The sequence below is a fragment of the Xenopus tropicalis genome, chromosome 6 (genome assembly GCF_000004195.4).
Source record: "Xenopus tropicalis strain Nigerian chromosome 6, UCB_Xtro_10.0, whole genome shotgun sequence".
Lineage (NCBI taxonomy): Eukaryota > Metazoa > Chordata > Amphibia > Anura > Pipidae > Xenopus > Xenopus tropicalis.
The window spans coordinates 120,208,810-120,228,898 of record NC_030682.2 but is presented as its reverse complement, the minus strand read 5'-3'; the positions used below and the strand labels follow the sequence as shown (position 1 = coordinate 120,228,898).

At 40.4% G+C, this 20,089-nt stretch overlaps 1 protein-coding gene across 1 annotated transcript in view; it reads left to right on the top strand.

Moving 5' to 3' along the window:
- The window catches only part of ncoa2 (nuclear receptor coactivator 2), a gene marked incomplete at its 5' end in the record, with an annotated part of 94,327 nt that overhangs the window by 40,419 nt on the left and 33,819 nt on the right, over window positions 1-20,089 (top strand). Inside the window, 2 exon segments of the mRNA NM_001142159.1 lie at window positions 13,665-13,769; window positions 16,100-16,272. Coding sequence (NP_001135631.1) covers window positions 13,684-13,769; window positions 16,100-16,272 — 259 coding nt within the window.

Sequence of the window (20,089 nt, the reverse complement as noted above, 5' to 3'; positions counted from 1 at the left end):
TCGGCTACATGTGCCTGCACCCGAGTGTATTTCATTCATTTGGGTGCAGGCACAGGTAGCAGCATATGCCGCTATTTTCGGTAAGTGTTTTTCGGCTTGCCGAAAATATACGCCATACGCTTAGGGGGAGATTTATTAAGACACAAACGCTCCGAGCGTATTTTCGCCGTTTTTTTCACGCTTGCACGACTTTTTCGGACGCCCGCGCGCAAAATTCGGAAAGGTTCTGCCGCTGTTTACAATTGTCCGGTACAAACATTTCGTGACTTTTGGATCGCCAATACAATATTATCGTGACTAATACGATTTATTCGTAAGCATTTTTGTGATATTTGCGATCTTCAGAAATTATCGTATCCAATCTGAATTTTTCCCATTCGGGATTCGAACTTGTGTTTTAAAGTAATCGCCCCCTTAGTGTAGCATTAGCCTAACAGTATGGATAATAGTATTTGAAGGGCTGCAGACATCTTTACGCTGCTGTCTCTTAACAGTGGAGTAGTTTAGTTATCTGCCTCCCTTAGGAGAGCTCTTAGAGTACCCACATAGCGCTCCCCCCTCTCCATACTCAATACGATGAGCATATTTAATTGTCCGGCGCACAGGACTGAGCCCAGTTTCTTTCCACACCTCTTGTAAATCAAAAGCTTGTATCAGATGATATCAGAGTACATATTAGGCATTGCATCAGCATAGTAAAGTGGCCCTGTAACGTTCCCAGGAAGAAGTCATTTAGCCATTAACGTGTCATTATTAAAGCATCTTCTCAGATGCATGTTGAAGAAACTGAGCTTTAAAAATTCATGAGCTGTGCCATGTCTGACTCTCTCGCAGGGATTGTTGGGAGCACCCAGGCCTTACCCATTCGAAACATCACCACCAACAATACAGTAAGTGGAGGATTAACTGTGCCCCATGGTAGGAAACAGTGACTGGAAAGGCACAGTATATATGTAGAATATTATGGGGCCTGAAAATATATAGGGAATATGTTGGGAATATGCAGGAGAAGCACAGTGTTAATTTTCAAGCTTTGCCTACAATTGAGCTTTATTTATAGAGAATCTATTTTACAATAGGATTTTTGCAATATTTTAGGCATTAATTCTGAACCACCTTTTCCTACACTGCCCCAGTAACTTTATTCAGTGTTGCTAGTATATGCAGTGCTGTACATTTTTACAGTACAGTAATACATTTTTGCACCACCCTTGCCCCATAACCCGTGATGTGACTCAGAAATGACTGCATTCTGCGAGGAAGTTGGGTGCTAGCAGTAAACATGTGGCTTTATAAGCAGCTTTATGAAATGTAATATTAAAACGTGATACTTTTATGCTCTGCGAGTAAAGCTTTGTGGTTTTATACACCATTATAAGGCCACATGGGAATATATTTTTGTTTAAATCTCAGCGTGTGCCCTCCTTCTGTTGTTACTCCGGGTGCTGCCTATACAGAGTTATATGGTGCCTTCACATTAGCTTGGCATACTTGGCAGCTATCCCTAATTTTCTGGGACAATTCAATTTTGTAACATATGTCACAGGGAATTACTGTCACAAAAAAATGGCCCAGTTATAAAAGCTGCCTAAAGTATTTCACTTCTTAAATGTGTTTAGATCAGGCGTTGGTTATGGAAGTGCCATGCGTGAAACACAATGAAGCTATGGTGGTCTTTCATGAAATTCAGAATTGCTATTGTTCTTTGTTGCCATTGGCAAGTGGCCTTCTTTGGGTCTGAGATCTGATCTGAATATATATCCTTTAGTAACTGATGTGATATGCCAACCCTGACCATCATAGTGGGAAGGAACACAAATGGATTCATTCGCTTTGTGTGCCAGACAGCTGACAGTGAGCACTAGCAGCCACCTGCCAGCAAGGCACCACCTGGTTATGCTGATGTTGTAGGCCCTTGCCTGATAAGAGATAAAATGGCAGCCTGGTATGCCAAACCATCAGAGAAAGTAAACTGCAGTTTTAACTATGTCATTTAATGGGTAGTTCCCCTTTAAGTTACAGATTGGCCATTTTCAATTTCTCTTAATTTTTATTTGGTATAGGTTCCAAATTATTTACCTTCTTCTGCCTTTTCGTTTTCAGTGCCATTAGGTTGTTGGGGGTCACTGATCCCGGCAGCCTAAAAAGCTTTATTGTTACATTTTATTAGTTATCCTTCTATTTAACCTCTTCCCTTCTTATCTTGTAAACTCTCACTCAAACAACTGTTCAGTTGTTAGGACCATTTGAACCCTAGCAACCAGATACATGCTGAAATTTTAAACGAGAGAGCTGCCGAACAAAACGCTAAATTAATAAACCACAAAAATAAAATATGAAGACCAATTGCCAATGGAAAGCCTTTTCGGAGCGGTTTGTCACCGGCAGAGATCTGTCACAGGCGACTCAACCACTCCGTGGCTTCTTACCACTTAAGTTCAAAGTTTAACAGTAGCACTTTGCATAATCAGATATTGATTTACTTTGTAATCCCACAATGTTCAGTGTTGCACTTGTATCCTCACCATTGAAATTCCTTCTCTTTTCTGTAGTTCAGTGCTGGCAGCTTTTTCTAGGGGGCAAGATATTTAATATAGCAAGTGACTGGGGTCCAAACTCTTATAATATAATGACATACCAAACAATTGGGGGTTGCAAAATAGTCTTGTGTGGCCACATCTGGCCTTAATATCCCTTCTATAGATAAGTAGCCCTGCAACCTGTATTTTTTTGTTGATAATTTTTTTTACCATTTAAGACTCAGTAACTTTGGTGATTTCCTTTGTTTTGCTCAGCAAGAACTGCTATGGAAGACATATATTGTATTCTACCTTTATAAATAGTTAAGCATAATGAGTCTGTTAGTGTGTGAGCCAGCCCCAGCCTGCCTGGCAATTAGCACATTAGAAATTGAGAAATTGTGGCATAAAATCATATTAGAAATGTAGGTCTATTCTATAAGCCAAATGGAACAAATGAAGTTGTTATTATTTAACACAGAAGGTGAATGATATTTCTGTATTTCCTTTAAAAAAAACTCTTGATTGCCCTTTATGTATACCCTGTATAAACCGCAAAGAGAAGCTGACACTGCCAACCGGTAAAGCTGTATCAGCTGGTAAAGTTTGGCCCTCACCGCCTTAATCCAGACCGTTATAAATAAAAAAAAAAAAAATAGAAACCTTATATTTACTTATCAAAGCAGAGTAAGAAATGGCCACACTTATTAGGGCAGGTACAGGGGGCAAAGATAGTGAGCTCTCGTTTCACTTCTATAGGATTTTAATGGCTCTATATATCAAAGGATGAACTTTCCTTTTCATCCCACTATAAATATGCCTATAAAATATCCTGTACAAATAGAGAGCTGAGAAATTTACTTTAAATAGTGTGGAGGTTTCCAGTATATCTTGCCTCCCCAGTTATTGCCTCTCTACTGCCCCCCTTGTCTATGTGCATTAATATGGGATCTTGGCCAGCTTGGGACTGCTTATGATATACAATGCATACAAGGGATTTGTACTCTGTCCTTAGCTAATCATTTGTACGTTCGTTCGTTTGTTCCTTCAGTCAATCCAAATGTTAATGAAAATAAGTTGGAAAAGCTAAATTCCCAGTGTGGAATTGTTGGGAAGTAGGTATTAATATTCCTGTACAAGAACTAGCGACTTAGAGTGGCAGATTAATTAAGATTTAGCTAAAGGGCCAGCTAATTTATTCTTTAAGCGCATTAGTTAAACCCACAATGAATCCACTGGCTTAACAGAGCTTGTTTGGAAGATGGCCTGCAGAGATAAGAGCGAAAGGCATACTAGCGGCGGGTAACATTATCTCTGAATAAGTGGGTTTCATAATAGCTATGTCAGTAATTAGCTGTAATTTATTAGTCATTATGAGAGTGAATAAGAGGGATATCTGTGAAATGATGGTATCACATGTCCCTGTTGTTTCCAAGCTTCCTCCTGTCTTTGATTGGCTGCTAGCAGCCCCTCTCTGTTTATCCCATGTTCCTGCTAGCAAGACTGCCCAATCCTATGGGTAACAGCGAGCATCATGGGGCGATTCTCTGCACTGGTAAATCAATAAATCAGCAATGTGCAATTGGAAAATGTGTCTTTTGGACTTTGCACTCACTTTGGTTTATGTTTTGGTGTTTATCTACTTGCTAGAATCACTTCCTTGTGCTGGAGGGTTGGCTACCCGCCACATCAAAGTGAAAGTGATATTGGCTGACTAAACAGCACTTTGCTAGCAGGAGTATATTTCTCGGCTTCTGTGGTTGCAGATCTAGATATTCAATTAGGGATGCTGAGCTGAGCCTTCCCTTAACTGTGATTTGGGGTCTTGTCAGTTCTTTCTAAAGGTAAAGGGGGGGAGGGGTAGGTGTGGGTCCCCAGGAGAGCTCAGTGGCACCCATAAAAGTAGGTGGTGCATGGCACAAACATTACAGCTGGTCATAGCTGGTAAGAAGATTATATTTTCATTTAGTCATGTGACTGTTCCTCTTTTATTTGAGTCACAAAAAGCAGCATTTCTGTTAGTTTCAGTTTCAGCACTGCTGGCTGGAGTGGATGGTGAAAGCTATGAAGAAAATGTAAACCTTCAAAATGCTCTTCTAAGCACAGGTGCAGTCATTAATACATAATATATTAATAGATTTTTATTTATGGCTTTCAAGATATTATCAGTTTAATATGTCTTTATATAATTAATTTGAAACAACTGGACTGGATACAGTTGGCTGAAAATGAACTCAATGAGAAAAGGAAAATCTTTGAGTGAGTTATTGAGCAGAGAAAAACCTTCTGAGTACTCACAAGATTTTTTTTTTTTTAACAAAGTTGATTTTCAGCCATTTCTCTGAAAGTATTATGAGAATGACCTGCTCCTGGTGCCCATTAATTATTATTATTATTTTTGTGCATTGGCACCAGTCCTCGCTGCATCTCTTTTATGAATTTGCTCAACCTACTGTCATGTTGAAAGCAGGAAACGTTATTTTAGTGAATGAAACAGTTTGTCTCTCCACTCATCAATGACATTCTGAACGTTCCTGGTATAGCCGGTACAGGGGCTCATACACAGTTGCATCTTTCCTTTCCGCTTATTAGTTCATGGTGGTATGACTGTGCCCCCACTTGGTGCGGAATGGCATATAGGTGCTGTGTGGTGCTTTGTCTCTTCTTTCCTGGAATCCTGGCATGCAGCCTTTTTGTCTGCTAAGCAAAACAGTTTGTCTAGCTAAGTCCCCATCCTTTCAGGTAGGTATCAGAAGGAAGTGCTTATGTAAACACTTCTGTATACATGCAGTTATGTGGAACCCTTCTATTATACACATGTTTCACCTCTCGAGTCAGCACTTTTTGCTGTTGGTGGGCAGCTTTTTGTTTGCATGCGTAATCAGAGTAACTGTCAGTCAGCGGATGGGGAGTGCCACTGGTCTCATTGCAGGGTAGGCAGACTTTTTTAGTTTTACTTCCCCCATAGAGTTTTAACCCTTAGCTCATAAAAAGATATGGCTATATTGAAACACTGGTCTATCAGCCATTATCCCAGGAATATATAGGGCAGCAAGTGTATGTCCCATATGACAATAACCTGCGTGATTGTCAGGTAGGCCTGTTGGGGGTGCCCATACACAGGTCTGGAGAACCTGAATCAGCAGCTGAAATCTATCCATGTATGGCCACCTTTAGTCCTTGCATTCAGTCAGATCTGGTTTTTGAATTATAAGTTAAAACCTTTAGCTCCTTTCTCTTACTTTCTGAGCTCTCCTTATCTCTTTGACCACAGGATAGACCAAGAGGAGGGCCTTCTGGGCATACCCGACAGTGCACAGAGAGGCAGGAGCCAGTGTGCTCTAGCAGCTTTCTTTTTTTTCTATGCTCATTCATGACTGCATGACTCACTGAAAATACACAAAAAATGCACTTACGAAAGAGCTTCATAAACAGAAAGTGTATGTGACCAAATCCCAATTCACATCTGTTGAAAACCTTAAACCAATGTTCCATGTTTACCTATACATTTTTCTAAAAAGCTACAAAAAGTTTGCAACTTGACAATGCAGTGAGTTATAGTTTTACACCACAGTTGAATCAATTAAGATGCATGTGCAAGCAATCAATACAGTGATTTAAACTTAAAAACATTAATTGTATCACTGATCAGCAAATATTAAAGGAGACATATAGGATAAAATAATAGATCTCTCATCTTGTAGGCAATTATGAATAATATATAGTACTGGTTTCACTTTGGGCTAAATTAATACTGTAAAAATTACCCCTTTATTGGAGCTCCCAATAGATCCTCTCAGCTCCCTGCTCCTATTTCAGATGAGGGGTGGACTTATTCTAATGGTCCCTGCCAGGAGCACAATGCCTTCCCTCTGCACAGTGAGGCCACCTCGCTGCAGCTGCCCCCCTTATCCCTTCCTAATGGGTTAAAGGAACAGTTCAGTTTAAAAAGGAAACTGGGTAAAATATGTAGACAAATCTACTGTAAATAAAATTTTGCAATATAGTTATTTAGGCAATAATTTAATCTATAAAGGCTGGAGTGGACAGATGTCTAACATAATAGCCAGAACTCTACTTCCTGCTTTCAGCTCTCTACCTTCATAGTTAGTCAGTGACTTTAGGAGGGCCACATGGGACATAACTATTCAGTTAGTTTGTGAGCATGCAGGTCAGATTCATAAGCAAACTGACAGTTATGCCCCATATGCCCCCCCTCAAGTCACTGATTGGTTACTGACTGCTAACAGCTTAGAGAGCTGTAAAGGAGGAAGTAGAGTTCTGGCTATTATGTTAAACATCTGCCCACTCCAGCCTTTATAGATTACATTTTTACCTAAATAATTATATTGAAAATATTTTTCAGTTTGCGCAGTCTGTCTATTTTACCCAGTTTCATTTATACACTGATCTGCTCCTTTAAGCAGAGGAGACGGCATTGAGGGATTAGTTGCATAATCTCCTGTCAGTGCAGTGTCCCTCCCCAGAAGAGGAAACCATAGAGAAACGCTGCAGCCTTTCGGGCCAAACTACAGCCCAAGTGATCTCTTTGCATAGTAAACAGAGAGAGCAAGCTGGAAGGCAATTGGGCGGCTGTCAGGGAGTGAGAGAAGGTGGAGCAGAGGCTTTGGGACATGAGACGGAAGCCCTTACTCTAGCAGCAGCAGCTGATCACATTGTCACCGCTTCTACTGCTCTGATCACGCAGCTCTCACACTTGCGGAAGGCTGGCTTTTCTCCCCCACCAGATATGAACCCCAACACGGACTTTGGTTGAGTGTCAGGCCAAGCTCACCCCCCACAGAAGTGTATCTGGAGGTAAGGGGAAAGCTACACAGCACTTATTTGCTAACTTTGTGTCATGCTGCTGAGTAAGCACATCGTATCCACAGGCTTTGCTCTGAGCGGCTTACATAGTGACTCTTCTTTCTGGCTCCTAGTGCTGCCCTGCTCATAAATGTCTCTCATCCTCTCACCTACCTCATTATTGCTACTTACTGCTACTTTACTACTCCTTCATGCATCTAATAATCATTGCTAAAAATGAATGGGACTAATGTGCAGCTTTCCCAGCGCACAGAAAACAGGGGGAACCTGAGATGCTTTAATTGTTGTAGAACTACAGCTTCCACAATCCCATGGTAGCGACCGACATAGTGAGCAGCCAAGAACTTCCTCTTCTTTATATGAGAACTACAGCTCTCAGAAGTTAGGCACCCATGGGGGAAAGATTTCTGCCATTAAATGGGTGGTTCACCTGGTTCACCTTAGTTAACTTTAGTGTGTTATAGACTATCCTATTCCTAGCAACTTTGCAATTGGTCTCTATTTCCTATAGTTTTTAAGTTATTTGTCTTATTCTTCTACCTCTTTCCATGTTTCAAATGGGGGTCGCTGACCCTACAATTGTACTGTTATGGTTATTTTTTTTTATTACTTATATTCCTATTCAGTGCCTCTCCTTTACTTATCCCAGTCTCTTACTCAAACCTCTGCCTGATTGCTTGGTGGGCTTAATGCTACAATATCACTAGAATAACTTTTATTTCATATCTCGGCCCTTAATTATATAAAAATGTTATAAGAACATATGTATGAGGTCCATAGGTAGACCGGGATTCAAACTGAATTCTTGGTGGGCTTAATGCAGCCAACAAACCATCCGTTTCACAGCTCTGCCATAAAGGATGGGAAAACTGCAACCCACCATGTTCATATTGTAGATGATCAGTGATTGGAATGTGCCTGTCTGTGGAAAATTCCTGGCTACATACTAATAATAATAATATTAATAGTTGGGACAGGACCTAGAAACACACTGTGCTTGGCTATCCTCAGGTCAGTGGTTCTTGTTCAGATACCTGCGATATGAATAAGAGATCTGTTAGAAGTGTGAATGCAGAGCAGCAAGGATTCTATATAGTGGCATGGCCTTGAGTTCATATAGAATGCTTAAAGGAGTAAAGTTATAGTGATTGCTGAAAGTGCAGTTTTGCCAACATCTTTGCATATCCCCAGAGAGTAGAAAGGCAGTGCTTGTGTGATACTAGTTGTTTTTCTTGACAAATACAGAGGTGGAGCCCAGTGCAGCAGATACTCAGCGAGTTTCCTTTTGATAAAAACCTGAGAAACCAGTTTGGCTGCTCCTACCCCTTCTTAAAAAGTTTGCTCATTCTCCTCTGTGCCTGTCATGAATTCTGTGAAGGCGCTGTCAGAGAATGTGCATTCCTTCCACAGCGTGAGCATTGCCTGCTGGCCCCCGCACTACCTTACTGTTTGTACATAGAGGGCAAGTGGGCGAAATATTCCCAAGGAGATCTGCTGTGTGCAGCGTGAGTATATAGACTTTCATGCTTCTTCACTGTCTGTCCATTCATTGCCTTTGCCATAAAGTAACAAACAGAAAGGAAGAGAAATGAAAGAGAAGCCAGGAGAGAGCTCCATTGTGGCCTTTACTTTGTTATTGCAGAGAGTTGCCTGGGGGCAAGAGAGGTGCATCACTTCCTGCCTCCCCCTCCCACTAGTACTACTCTCTCTTGCCTATACACTGTACATATGGAAGAGTTCAGTACTGTGTAGGATTTAAAAACAAAATGTCTTTTTATATATTTATATAGCGGTGCATGTATGGGATCTGTTATCCAGAAAACTCCAAATTAAGGAAAAGACCCATTTTAATCATATAATTTAGATTTTTCTTCTTCTCTGTAGTTATAAAATAGTGATTATACTTTATCCAACTAAGTTATAATTAATCCTTATCGGAAGTAAAAAATGGTGAGCCAAATTACAGAAGGACCCCTTATCCAGAAAACCCCAGGTCCTGAGGGTCCCATACCTGTACTTTGTTTAGTTATTTAAATTGTGTGTCACTACTCCTGTTTCGAGCTACAGCTGTTTCTCAGTTTGTTGGTTTTTTAATCTGTGGTGCTACAGCAGGGGCACAAGAAATCATTTCTGTCCAAAAAATAAAAAACCTTTCAGCCAAAGTGGGACAATGGGGACTAAGAGAATACTGGTTTATTATAACTGTTTTTGGCTATCTATTTATGTTTTTTCACTATATATTCATTATATTATATCCTTATAAACGTTGCTTAGCGATGTCATCAGTTATAATTGGTACTTAGTGATGAAATTTCTGTCACTTGTGTTTTTTTTTTAACAAAAAAAATACTCTCTCTGTTGTAAAGTATCAGGATATTATAAGTCACTGAGGAGAACCATGAGCATATAAAGGCACAAGGCCAAATATCCTTATATTTTACAACAGGGGACACATTATTCAAATAATAAACAAAGAACAGAGGACACGCTTACCTGGGCAATTGATCAGAATTTAATTGATACAGAATTGATCTGCTTCGTTCAAATTTATTATTTTCAGTTCTAAACACGGATAAAAACAGATTCCTTATCAAACTTAATAAATCTGCCCCTTGTTTTTCTAGTTATGGATTAAACCCTTGTACTGTCTTGAGTTCTATGTATGTTTTATGTATGTATGTATGCATGTATGTATATTTTTATTTATATAGTGCTACTTATATGTACGCATCGCTGTACAGCAGAACAATAAATTAATACAACACACATGGGACATTGTTGTTAAGTACCCTTATATGCCAAGCTTTAGAATAGGTTGGAGCTTTATAAATGAATGTAATAATAGTCCACACTCCATTTTTTTTCTAACACAAAAAGAACACAGAATTTTAGTATAAGCAGAAGAAATTAAATGGACATTTCAATAGAATAGTAACAGTATTTCTGTTGGACATTATGGGACACATTAAGGAATGCCAATCACTTTTACAAAAACAGACATTCAAAAGTTTGTTAGTAAATAGCAAGAAAGGTGGTGAAAACTGTGGCAGTTGTTTATAGGTAAGTATAAAGCGGCCATGCTTGTGTTACACTGTGACATGCAACTTCACACGACAGATTTATGAGCACAGTACTAACACACAGCATGAGCTAAAACAACCATGGCAGCCATTAGTAAGGCAGAAAGACTACGTTTGGGGAAGGAATACAGAGCAAAGCAGTGTTTGTTAGCAGCCTGTGCGGCACCCCCCTGCTATCCGTTGCTACTCTACCTTACATTTGTCACAGAACAAAAATATCTGTCATCCCTGCAAAGCTTTGTGTATGTGTGTTGTAGTATCCAGTATAAGGCACCCGTTGTTATTCTGGTGCAGGGTATAGGGAAGCACCTCCCTCCGCATACATACGCATGGAAAGGAGATTATTTGCTGTGCCACTACTTTCTGTCCTGTGTGCTCTACACTTACACTTTGTGCTGACTCTACTCTGACCTCTAAATAACCCGCCTGTTATTCTGGAATTCCACTACCTTTTTTTTCCATTGTGTCTTTCACTTGCAGCACCTACAGCCCATTGATAATCATGGGCGCTTGGAGAAATTTGGAAGTATGAAAGGAGAAACTACACCTTCACAATAAAAGAGCTGACATTCTGCTACATATATTATTTATCGATTTAAAAGTATGTCAGTAACAGCTGGGTGGTAGTGGTACAAGAGGTAGCCAGTATGCCCCCCCTTCCTTGTGTGCCATGAGTTCAGTGAAAAGGGCTTGTGCGCTAAACATACATTTTGCCTATTGTTTTGATCATGAAATATCGATATTATTTAAACAGGGCAGATAGCAATTGAATTGTTCCGTGTTACTTTCCTTGTCTCCTGGTTCTTGTGAGGGAGCTAATCACATTGCCAGATAAAATCAAAATAGTCATAACAAAGGTTGACAAGAGTGGGTTGTTAAAACAGGGCTCATTCTTTTATTTTAAATTAACACAGCTAATTACAGGGGAAATAGTAAGTGTGAAAGCAAGACCACTTAAAGATTGTAAGCTATTTTGGGCAGGGCCCTCTTAACCCTCTTGTATTACTTATTAGTTGCTTTTGTGTGTAACCTTGTATGTGTAGGGTATACAGCCATTTATTGTACAGCGCTGCTGAATATGTTGATACATTAATAAATACATGTGGTAATAAACTGTTACTGCTTTCAAAAAAGGAAACGTTTTCTTTATAATGAAAAAAATAGCAAAATGTCTATTCTGCATCGTTAAATTATTTTGCCAATCTTAAAGCAGTTGGTTTGAGAGGCATTCCAGGCTTTAAATACACTCTCATGGTTATTGCTATTAGCTTTATTAGCCAATATGTTATACTGTCCCTAATGGGTATTATTCAGTCATTAGCACTGGTGCAGTTGTGACCAGGGCACTATCAGCATGGAATTTGTACTGTATGTTCTGCCTGTGACTGCGTGGGTTTTCTTCAGCTTCCTCCCACTCCAAATCCATACAGGAAACTGGCTTCTGGTGGAACTGACCCTGTTGGGCTGACAGCTGTGTGAAGGTGATAGACATCTTATGGTGAATGTCTATGTTGGGAAATATGCTCAGTGTGTAGGGCTGGGACCAATGGGAATGACATACAATGTATAAATAAAAATAATAATAATATTGGGCTGTTGTGATACTAAGCAGCACCAACCCATCATTCATACTATGGAAAAGGATACTTTTTGATTTTCATCTGTTTATGCCGAATACACACTGACCTATGAGCATTACCAGCCAAAGTTGTTCCCATACACTGGCCAATAACCATGTAAAGACATTTTTACAATCAGTGTATGAAACTATAACAATAATTTCCCCGATCAGCATTTGTACAGATGTTTATTATTTATTGGCAATTAAATTGAGTCAGCCAAGGACTGTACCATATCCAGTATAAGGTCTGTGGTTGACCAGTAATGCCCACTGCCTTCTTTCTCCTCATAGGCCCCAGAGTGACCCAAATCACACACATTACTCATATTAATGAGCAATCCCAGTGCATGGACCCTAGCATGTATAGGCAGCTTTAGTGGTGACCACAAATGCATGGCATCCAGAGAAGAGCATAGTAATTAGCTGAAAGATTCTTTTCTTGTGTTTCTGGGCCTTAAAATGAATGCCTCTCACTGTGCCAACACTAGAACTAATATACAGATAACAGGGGTGTTGTATGTATGTATGTGCTTAATTAGGGGCTTGTATAAAGGTGGCCATATATAGGTCGATAAAAGATGCCGACCCGGTCCAGACCCGGACCCTGCCTGTTGGCCCATGTATGGTGTCAGCAGTTGGACTCAAACGACCAATATCGGCATGCAGATGTGGTCCTCAGTCCGATGGCCTGCATAGCTCTTATTCTGAGCCTATAATTGGTCCAAGAGTCAATCGGATCAGCTCGACTTTGCCCATGTTATGGTGGGCATATTGGCAGCCTTGCATGTCCAGCTTGTATGGCAAGCTTAATTCCTTTTCCTCAGAGCTACATACTTGTCACTTGTTCAGTTGTATAAGTTATTCTGACAGATCTGCTTTTGTAGCCACCAGGCTTTCCTTTAGCAGCCTTGCTTGACTACACCTCCCATCACCCTCATCTACACTACTTGGACAGCACCCTCCGAGATTGTGGAAGTCTGGCTGCTGAACAATCGTTGTATCGTGTAAAAATAAACATGGACCTAGAACTGGGGCAACAGGATATATGAAATAATATCAATCTGTTTACATTGCTTGGTGCAAACCTCCTGTTGGCGGTCTGATGCTATATATAGATTCTTGGCATTTGTTATTGTCACATGGGACCCATACAGAATACATTCTTATAAAGCAATAGGACTGTGGCTTTACTATAAAGGATGGCCTGTATATGATGAACATCTTCATTGCTTACTTTTGTAGGTGTCTCTCATTTTATAGGGACCCATAATGAGATTAAAATAGAATGGATGGGGTAGATTTTTTTTTTCTGTTTTAAATTTATTTGGAAATGTAATTGCTATTAAAAGCATCATCTGTCTGGCTATTTATACTTTTTTCACAACTGGTTTTGACTCATAAGAGAATGTACCTGAAGCCAACTGATTTTTCTCCCCTGAATGCAGGCTTTGGCACTAAGGAGACAGTGGTGAGTACAATGGGTTTCCCCAGGAACGTTGTTGTGCAGCAATGTATTTTGTACTCACTACAATAAGACAAGGTTAAAAGGGGCATTAACTGTATAAAACCAGATGCCTTGCCGTCTCTCTCATTCTCGTCTCTCCATTTATTGCACAGTTGCTGATATGTGTTCAAGATGAGTGGGATGGGAGAAAATCCCTCTGACCCTAGCAGGGCAGAGCCACGGAAACGCAAGGAAAGCATCGATCAGCTTGGGCCCAGGTAAGTAGTGCATGAGATGATATGGCATCATGCTTCTAACTGACGCACATACACACACAAGCAGAGACGATTTTTAGTTTCAAAAGACGAAAATTCGTCTCTTAAAGTTACCAGAGGCAGTTTTTTTTCTGCCCCTGCCTCCTAAGGCAAGGTTCTTACCGGCCATGCCCAATACCCCTATTCCCATCCCTGCCCCGTGACGTCACCACCACCCCTCCCTCAACAAAGGCCAGTATAGAAGGGGGGAAAGTAGCAACTCTAGATGTTCCTATACATAGCATATACGTAGCATTCTTTCTAAACCCTTCGTGGTGTTAGACTGTTCGTGTGTTAGTGGTTTTGGTGCTTTGGAAATAGTGTTTGTTAGTGAGCTGTTCTTTCTAAACCCTTCATGGTGTTAGTGTGTTTGTTTTGTCTAAACCCATATGGGCTTTTTAGTGCACTACTGGAATCCATCCTGGTGTTTTTGTTATTTCTATATCCATCTTGATGTTAGTGTATATGTTTGTTATGCTTATCCCATTTTGGCATTAGTGTGCTTATTAGTGCTCTGTTTCCTTGAAATCCATCTTGGTGTTAGTGTGTTAGAGTGCTGTGTTCTCTAAATCCATGTTGGTGTTAGCGCGCTGTTATCTCAAAATCCATCTCGGTTTTAATGGTAGTGTTAATCCAGGGAACATGGAGCCTTTGTGACCACACCTCACCTAAAGTGTTCAGTAGTCAGGACTGGTTTTAGGGCAGGGCAGGGAGGGAATTAGCTGTGGGCCTCAAGCTGCACAGGGGCCCTTTGAGGGTGGGAAAAAGTACAAAGCAAATACTTTATAGTTTTCAACTGTTTTTAAATTGCTGTATGAATACTGAGAGCTGTAGTTTATTAACAGTTATCGGGAGACAGATATATATACATTCATTTTCCCCTTCGATGGGAGTCCTAGCCTTCCACCTTTAGAGATTATGTTTCTCAGGGACCCTGTTGTGAATAAATGCTAAATGAGCAGTTCTGGCATAAGTTAAACATAGAGTAACCAATGCAAAAGGAACAAGATGCCTAAAATATCTTGTACTTCATAATGTATCTTTCCCAAACTGGGTGCTTAAATATGGGGGCTGCCTCAAGGGCAGTAAGGAGGAGATTTATGGCAGTTGCTTAATCCCTGTTCTAGATAGTATAAAAGAATTAATGAAGTCAGGAGCCAATGGTTTGTGGAAACACCTGCTTTCAGTATGCCGTTCCCTAGTGTATTTGGGCAGTTGCTGTAGAATGGAACGTCATGCTCAGTGCATTGTGTTGCTCCATGCATTAGATGTGCGTTATAATTCCGTAGTGCTTCCTGAGAGCGCATCCCCGCCTGCTCTAATGCTGGGGCTAAGTGATGAGATAGCTGTCTCAAACGTCCTAGGGTAAAGTTTTAGCTTCTCAGCTGCCTCACTCACACTGTATCACCCTGTTATTCCATATTCCCTGACAAATGGTGTGGTTTTCAGAAGCTGTAGTGCTGAAAGGTTTTTGGCTTTTTATTCTGCTGTCTTCTTGTAGTCTCATTCTTCTAGCAGAATAATATATTGGAAGGAAATGGTCGGTGGAAATTCCACATCTGCGGCCAAAGCACCATGTCTTACATGCCTTTCCTCTCTTTTTATATTGCTGTATAAGTAACACATTGATTGGCATTAGGATGTATAGCTGTAGGCTGAAAATGGCAATTTTTGCCTTTTGCTTTGTTGTACAAAATGCATAGTGCTAAGGGGTGCTGAATTAACCACATATTTCCTCCTCCTAACTGTCCCTGTAATGGGCCATGTTTTAGCATGTAGAAAATATTTTGAAAACAAGGGGCGTATATGTTACACGAGGAATACATACATAAGACTGATCCAATACTGCAGGATGCAAACTAAATCCTCAGACGCTGGAGTCATTTTTTTGACTGGGGCGACATGGCAGCCATATACTGTTTGCCTGGAGTAGATATGATGTACTTTTCTGGTGTATTCATACCAATGAAAATGGCACACTCGAGCTCAGTGGTTTTTGGACATTTTCAGATCAAGACCCCATTGGAGGTCCAACCTTTGGTTAGGGTCTCACCTTAACTTTAGGGTTGCCACCTTTTTCAGCATGATGTTTTGGGGGTGTGACTATGATGCCAGGGGGCTGGATTGTGATGTGGCAATCAGCGATTGACATGTCACTTCACTTTGATGTGGGATTTAATGGGTTTGATAGCAAAACTGACCCTAAAAGACAACATGTAATGGTTCCAGCAAGTTATTAATGTTTTTAATGCTCAAACTGTGGTACAATCTTAACATGCACTTTTTTCTTCCAGTCCAAAGCGGAGCACTGAGAAGCGGAACAGAGAGCAGGAGAATAAATATATAGAGGAGCTGGCAGAGCTAATTTTCGCAAACTTCAACGACATTGACAACCTAAACTTTAAACCTGACAAATGTGCAATTTTGAAGGAAACTGTGAAGCAAATTCGCCAGATCAAAGAACATGGTAAGAACTCCTCCCATAATACAGATTCTGGGATGTAAGTGAGCCACTTGTATGTTCCATGATGAGAGAAATCTTTTGTCTGACCATTACCACAGGTTTGCAAGCTGGCCATGCATGGGAAAATCTTTGCCTAGTTTGGCCACCCAGGTAGTGAGCCAAAACAGGCTGATTCAGTCATTCTGCACCCATGTGCAAACCTATCCACACTGAACTGATTATCCAATGCAGTCTTCACCTGATGGCATCTTTCGGCCACCTTTAATAATATCTGATCGAGTTTCAACCAGATGTTCTTCTGTCAGCCTATGTATGGCCAGCTTTACTGGCACACCATGTAGGCCTTACCTAAGCAGCCATGTTTTCAGGCTAACTGGCCCAACCGTTCTTATCAACGCCCATAGCTCTTCTAATGTTTAATTCTACCTTTGAAGCCACCTCCCTTCTGGCTTTTTTTTTTGTTAGGGGCATGGCAAAGTAAAAACTATCATTAATGGTTTTCTTCAAGCAAGCTCTAAAGATACCATAAAATATGCCACGATAGATATTGTGTTGAGCACAATTCAATGGAAGGTTTTTAATGGCACAGTGTTTGAAATGTTAAAGTGCTGCATAGTTGCTGGGTTGAGTGGCATAGTGTGCCATTAGGTAAATTATAACTCAGGCAACCAACTGGGAGCGCTGTATTTGGGCCCAGTGCTTTTCTGCTTACTGAACATTTATCCCACCCAACACTGCTGTACCTGTAATGTGCTTTGGCCCTAAGACACACAGTGGTCTCCATGATTTCCACTTCAGCCTCTTTCCTTTATCAGCTTTTTGCTTCTTCATTTTGGGTTTCACTTTTATATTTACCAACTGAGCCTTACAGTAAAGGTGTTTGATAGTGTTTGGTTGAGTAACAAAGTAAGAAAACCTTCCCAAGTGGTAACATGATACACAATAGTGGAATATGATTGCCATAACCCACCCTTTCCATAGCAAACTCCTAAGTGGTGATTTGGCACACTGGGCCATGTACTTAAGCTGTGACATTAAGGTTTAATGGCAACCCGGGCTGTTTTCTAATTTGTGCATTTCCTACATTGCTACCATGTACAATTGAGGGTTTTCAAACAGAAATGCACCTTCACAAGCAGTCATGTGCAAGTAGGGTAACAGTTCTGTAGGGTAGTCAGTTCTGACATTAGATTGTATCCGCAAAGTTATAATAGCTAATATAGTAGCTAATATATAGCTACATTCTGATCAACCTGTACTGAACTACAATTTCCACAATCCTAACTGCATATTGGGATGCTGGCAGCTCAGCGAGAGCTGGAGAACCACAGGTTGAAAACCACTGCTTTAATGGGGTAGTTCACCTTCAAGTTAACTTTTAGCCAATTCTTAGCAATTTTTCAATTGGTCTTCATTTTTTTTTTATAGCTTTTTGCCTTGTTCTTCTGACTCTTTCCAGCTTTCAAATGGGGGTCACTGACCCTGGCCACCAAAAGCTATTGCTGTGTGAGGCTACATTTTTATTTTTCTTGTCATTTTTTGATGTTCCAGCTGCTGAACAAGCTGCTAAATAAACTACAAATGAAGACCAGTTGCATATTGTCTTAGAATATTACTCCCTACATCATGCTAAAAGTTTCAAGGTGAACAACCTCTTTAATGTAACTGGGAAAAATAAATAGCCTGTATGTAGCTGGATATGAATATATTGGAAATAATAGTTATCTATAGTTATCATTATTAAACATGAGTTTCCTTCAGTCATAAGTTCATGCTTCTTGGAAACACCTACAAGAGAGGGTTCATTTAACTGTAGTTTCTATATTATTATTATTAGCGCAATTCATGGGCTGACTTACAGGAAGAAACACTGTCACTATATGAGTTTCTATCTAGCTTTCCATTTACAGGAGAATAGAAAAAAACTCTCTGTACAGCTGGAATTATGATGCGCAGGGATAAATACAACTGTTCTGTACATGACACTCTTTTGTACCAGCAACCAACAAATGAGTCAGTAGCAGTAGTCAGTCAGTGGAAAGGTTGCAGGCTAAGCTGTGATGCCTTATGGGAGGCAGTCTATACATTTCGGTCATTAGGGCAATGGAACACAGGGAGATTAGTCGTCCGTGGATAAATCTCAACTTTTGTGGGAGACGAATCTCTTCAGAATGCCTTCCAACCCGCAATAAAGTTAATTGCCAATGGGAAGGAATATTTGGTTTTGGTTTTTCTTTTTCCAAAGTTGGTAAAGATTCACACGCAGGACTGCTCTTTATTGCCGGTGGGAAGGTATTTTTGAGGAGATTTGTACTTTGCTGTCGCCGAAATTTAACCACAGGTGACTAATCTTCCTATGTGCCACTACCCTTAAAAGGGAGATAAACCCATCAAACAAATAGAACAAGTCTGTACTATTTACATAATGGGCCTCCAGCTTAATGCTCCTTAGCTGCTGAAATGCAACGCATGGCATCCATAATGTTAGGGAATGCTGGGAGTTGTACTTCATCAGCAGTTATAAATTCTTGTTGGATTTGTAATGTCATAGTATTTTCACTAACATTGTGGGTCTCAGTCTTGGCAGCATTGCCAGAGCTGATTTAAACCACTGCCTTATTGCTAAGGTAAATAGAATCCTAGCAACCAGATGAAATTCAAAACTGGAGAGAGCTGCTGAACAAAAATATAAATAACTGAAAAAAACACAAAAAAATAAAAAATGAAGACCAGTTTCAAATTGTCCTGAATATCATGGTCTACATCAAACTAAAAGTTAAGTTAAAGGTGAACAAGCCCTTTAATTCAGCTCAGTCCATGGCACAAGTAGAGGGCACACGTAGAGACAAGCGTTGCTGGTAGTTAAGTCCATATAGATTTGTCGCTGTGACATTCCTACGGTTAACTCTGCAATGTCTCAGTGGCAGCACTATTTAATCTGTGCAAACTCTCGCCTGTTTGCTTAGTCATCTTGTCACGCGGCTCTGCAAGCAATTCCTGGCATAGTTTTGAGCGCAACAAAATCTCACTTTCTCAGCTGAGATGAGGGCAGACGGTGCTAACAAGGATGAAGTGTGCCTGCGAGAGAGAGGGTGTGATGCTCAGATTCGCTCGGAGTCGCTTGCTATGAGAGAGGGTGCAGCTGGGCTTAACGCTTTGCTTTTTTGCCTTTAATGTACTGTGGGAGATTTCAGCGGCCACTTGATATATGGGGCATTAATGTTGAAAAGATAAACACATTGGGAGAGCACAGGAAGAGCCTTGTGTTTCTATGTTAGCAGAATGCTTCCTAATGAATACGAATGCGATGCTGCTGCCCTCACCCAGCCATATGGCAGCTTTTCTAATTTTAGTATAGTGCAGATGCATAATTGTCTCGCTTGCTTACTTCCTAAAGCCTTCCTGAGAAGCAGCGGCAACATGTCTTTAACTCCTCTCAGCCCCACAGCTCTGCAAAGAACATGCCACAGTACATTCGTGGTGCCCAGAAGCACATATGTCACTTACAGGCCACCCAAATCTATCCAGAGGCGTAACACTTGTTTCTAACATCAACTGGTATGCAGGCTTCCCTTTTTATTCTGCTTTAAAATATAAAGGAAATTATGCACAAACACAGCATGCTTTAAAACTGTAGCCCATGGCAACCAATTAGAAGCTAGCAGTTACAGGCAAAGTGCAGTTAAAGTCATGAAAATAAATATCTGGTTGCTATGGCTTAATGGGCAGGGCAAAATTTGCCTGTGTTTCTGCATAACAGTAAAAGAATGACAGAATAATTTAATGTTTTTCATGAAGGTTCCCAAATTCCACAGGATTG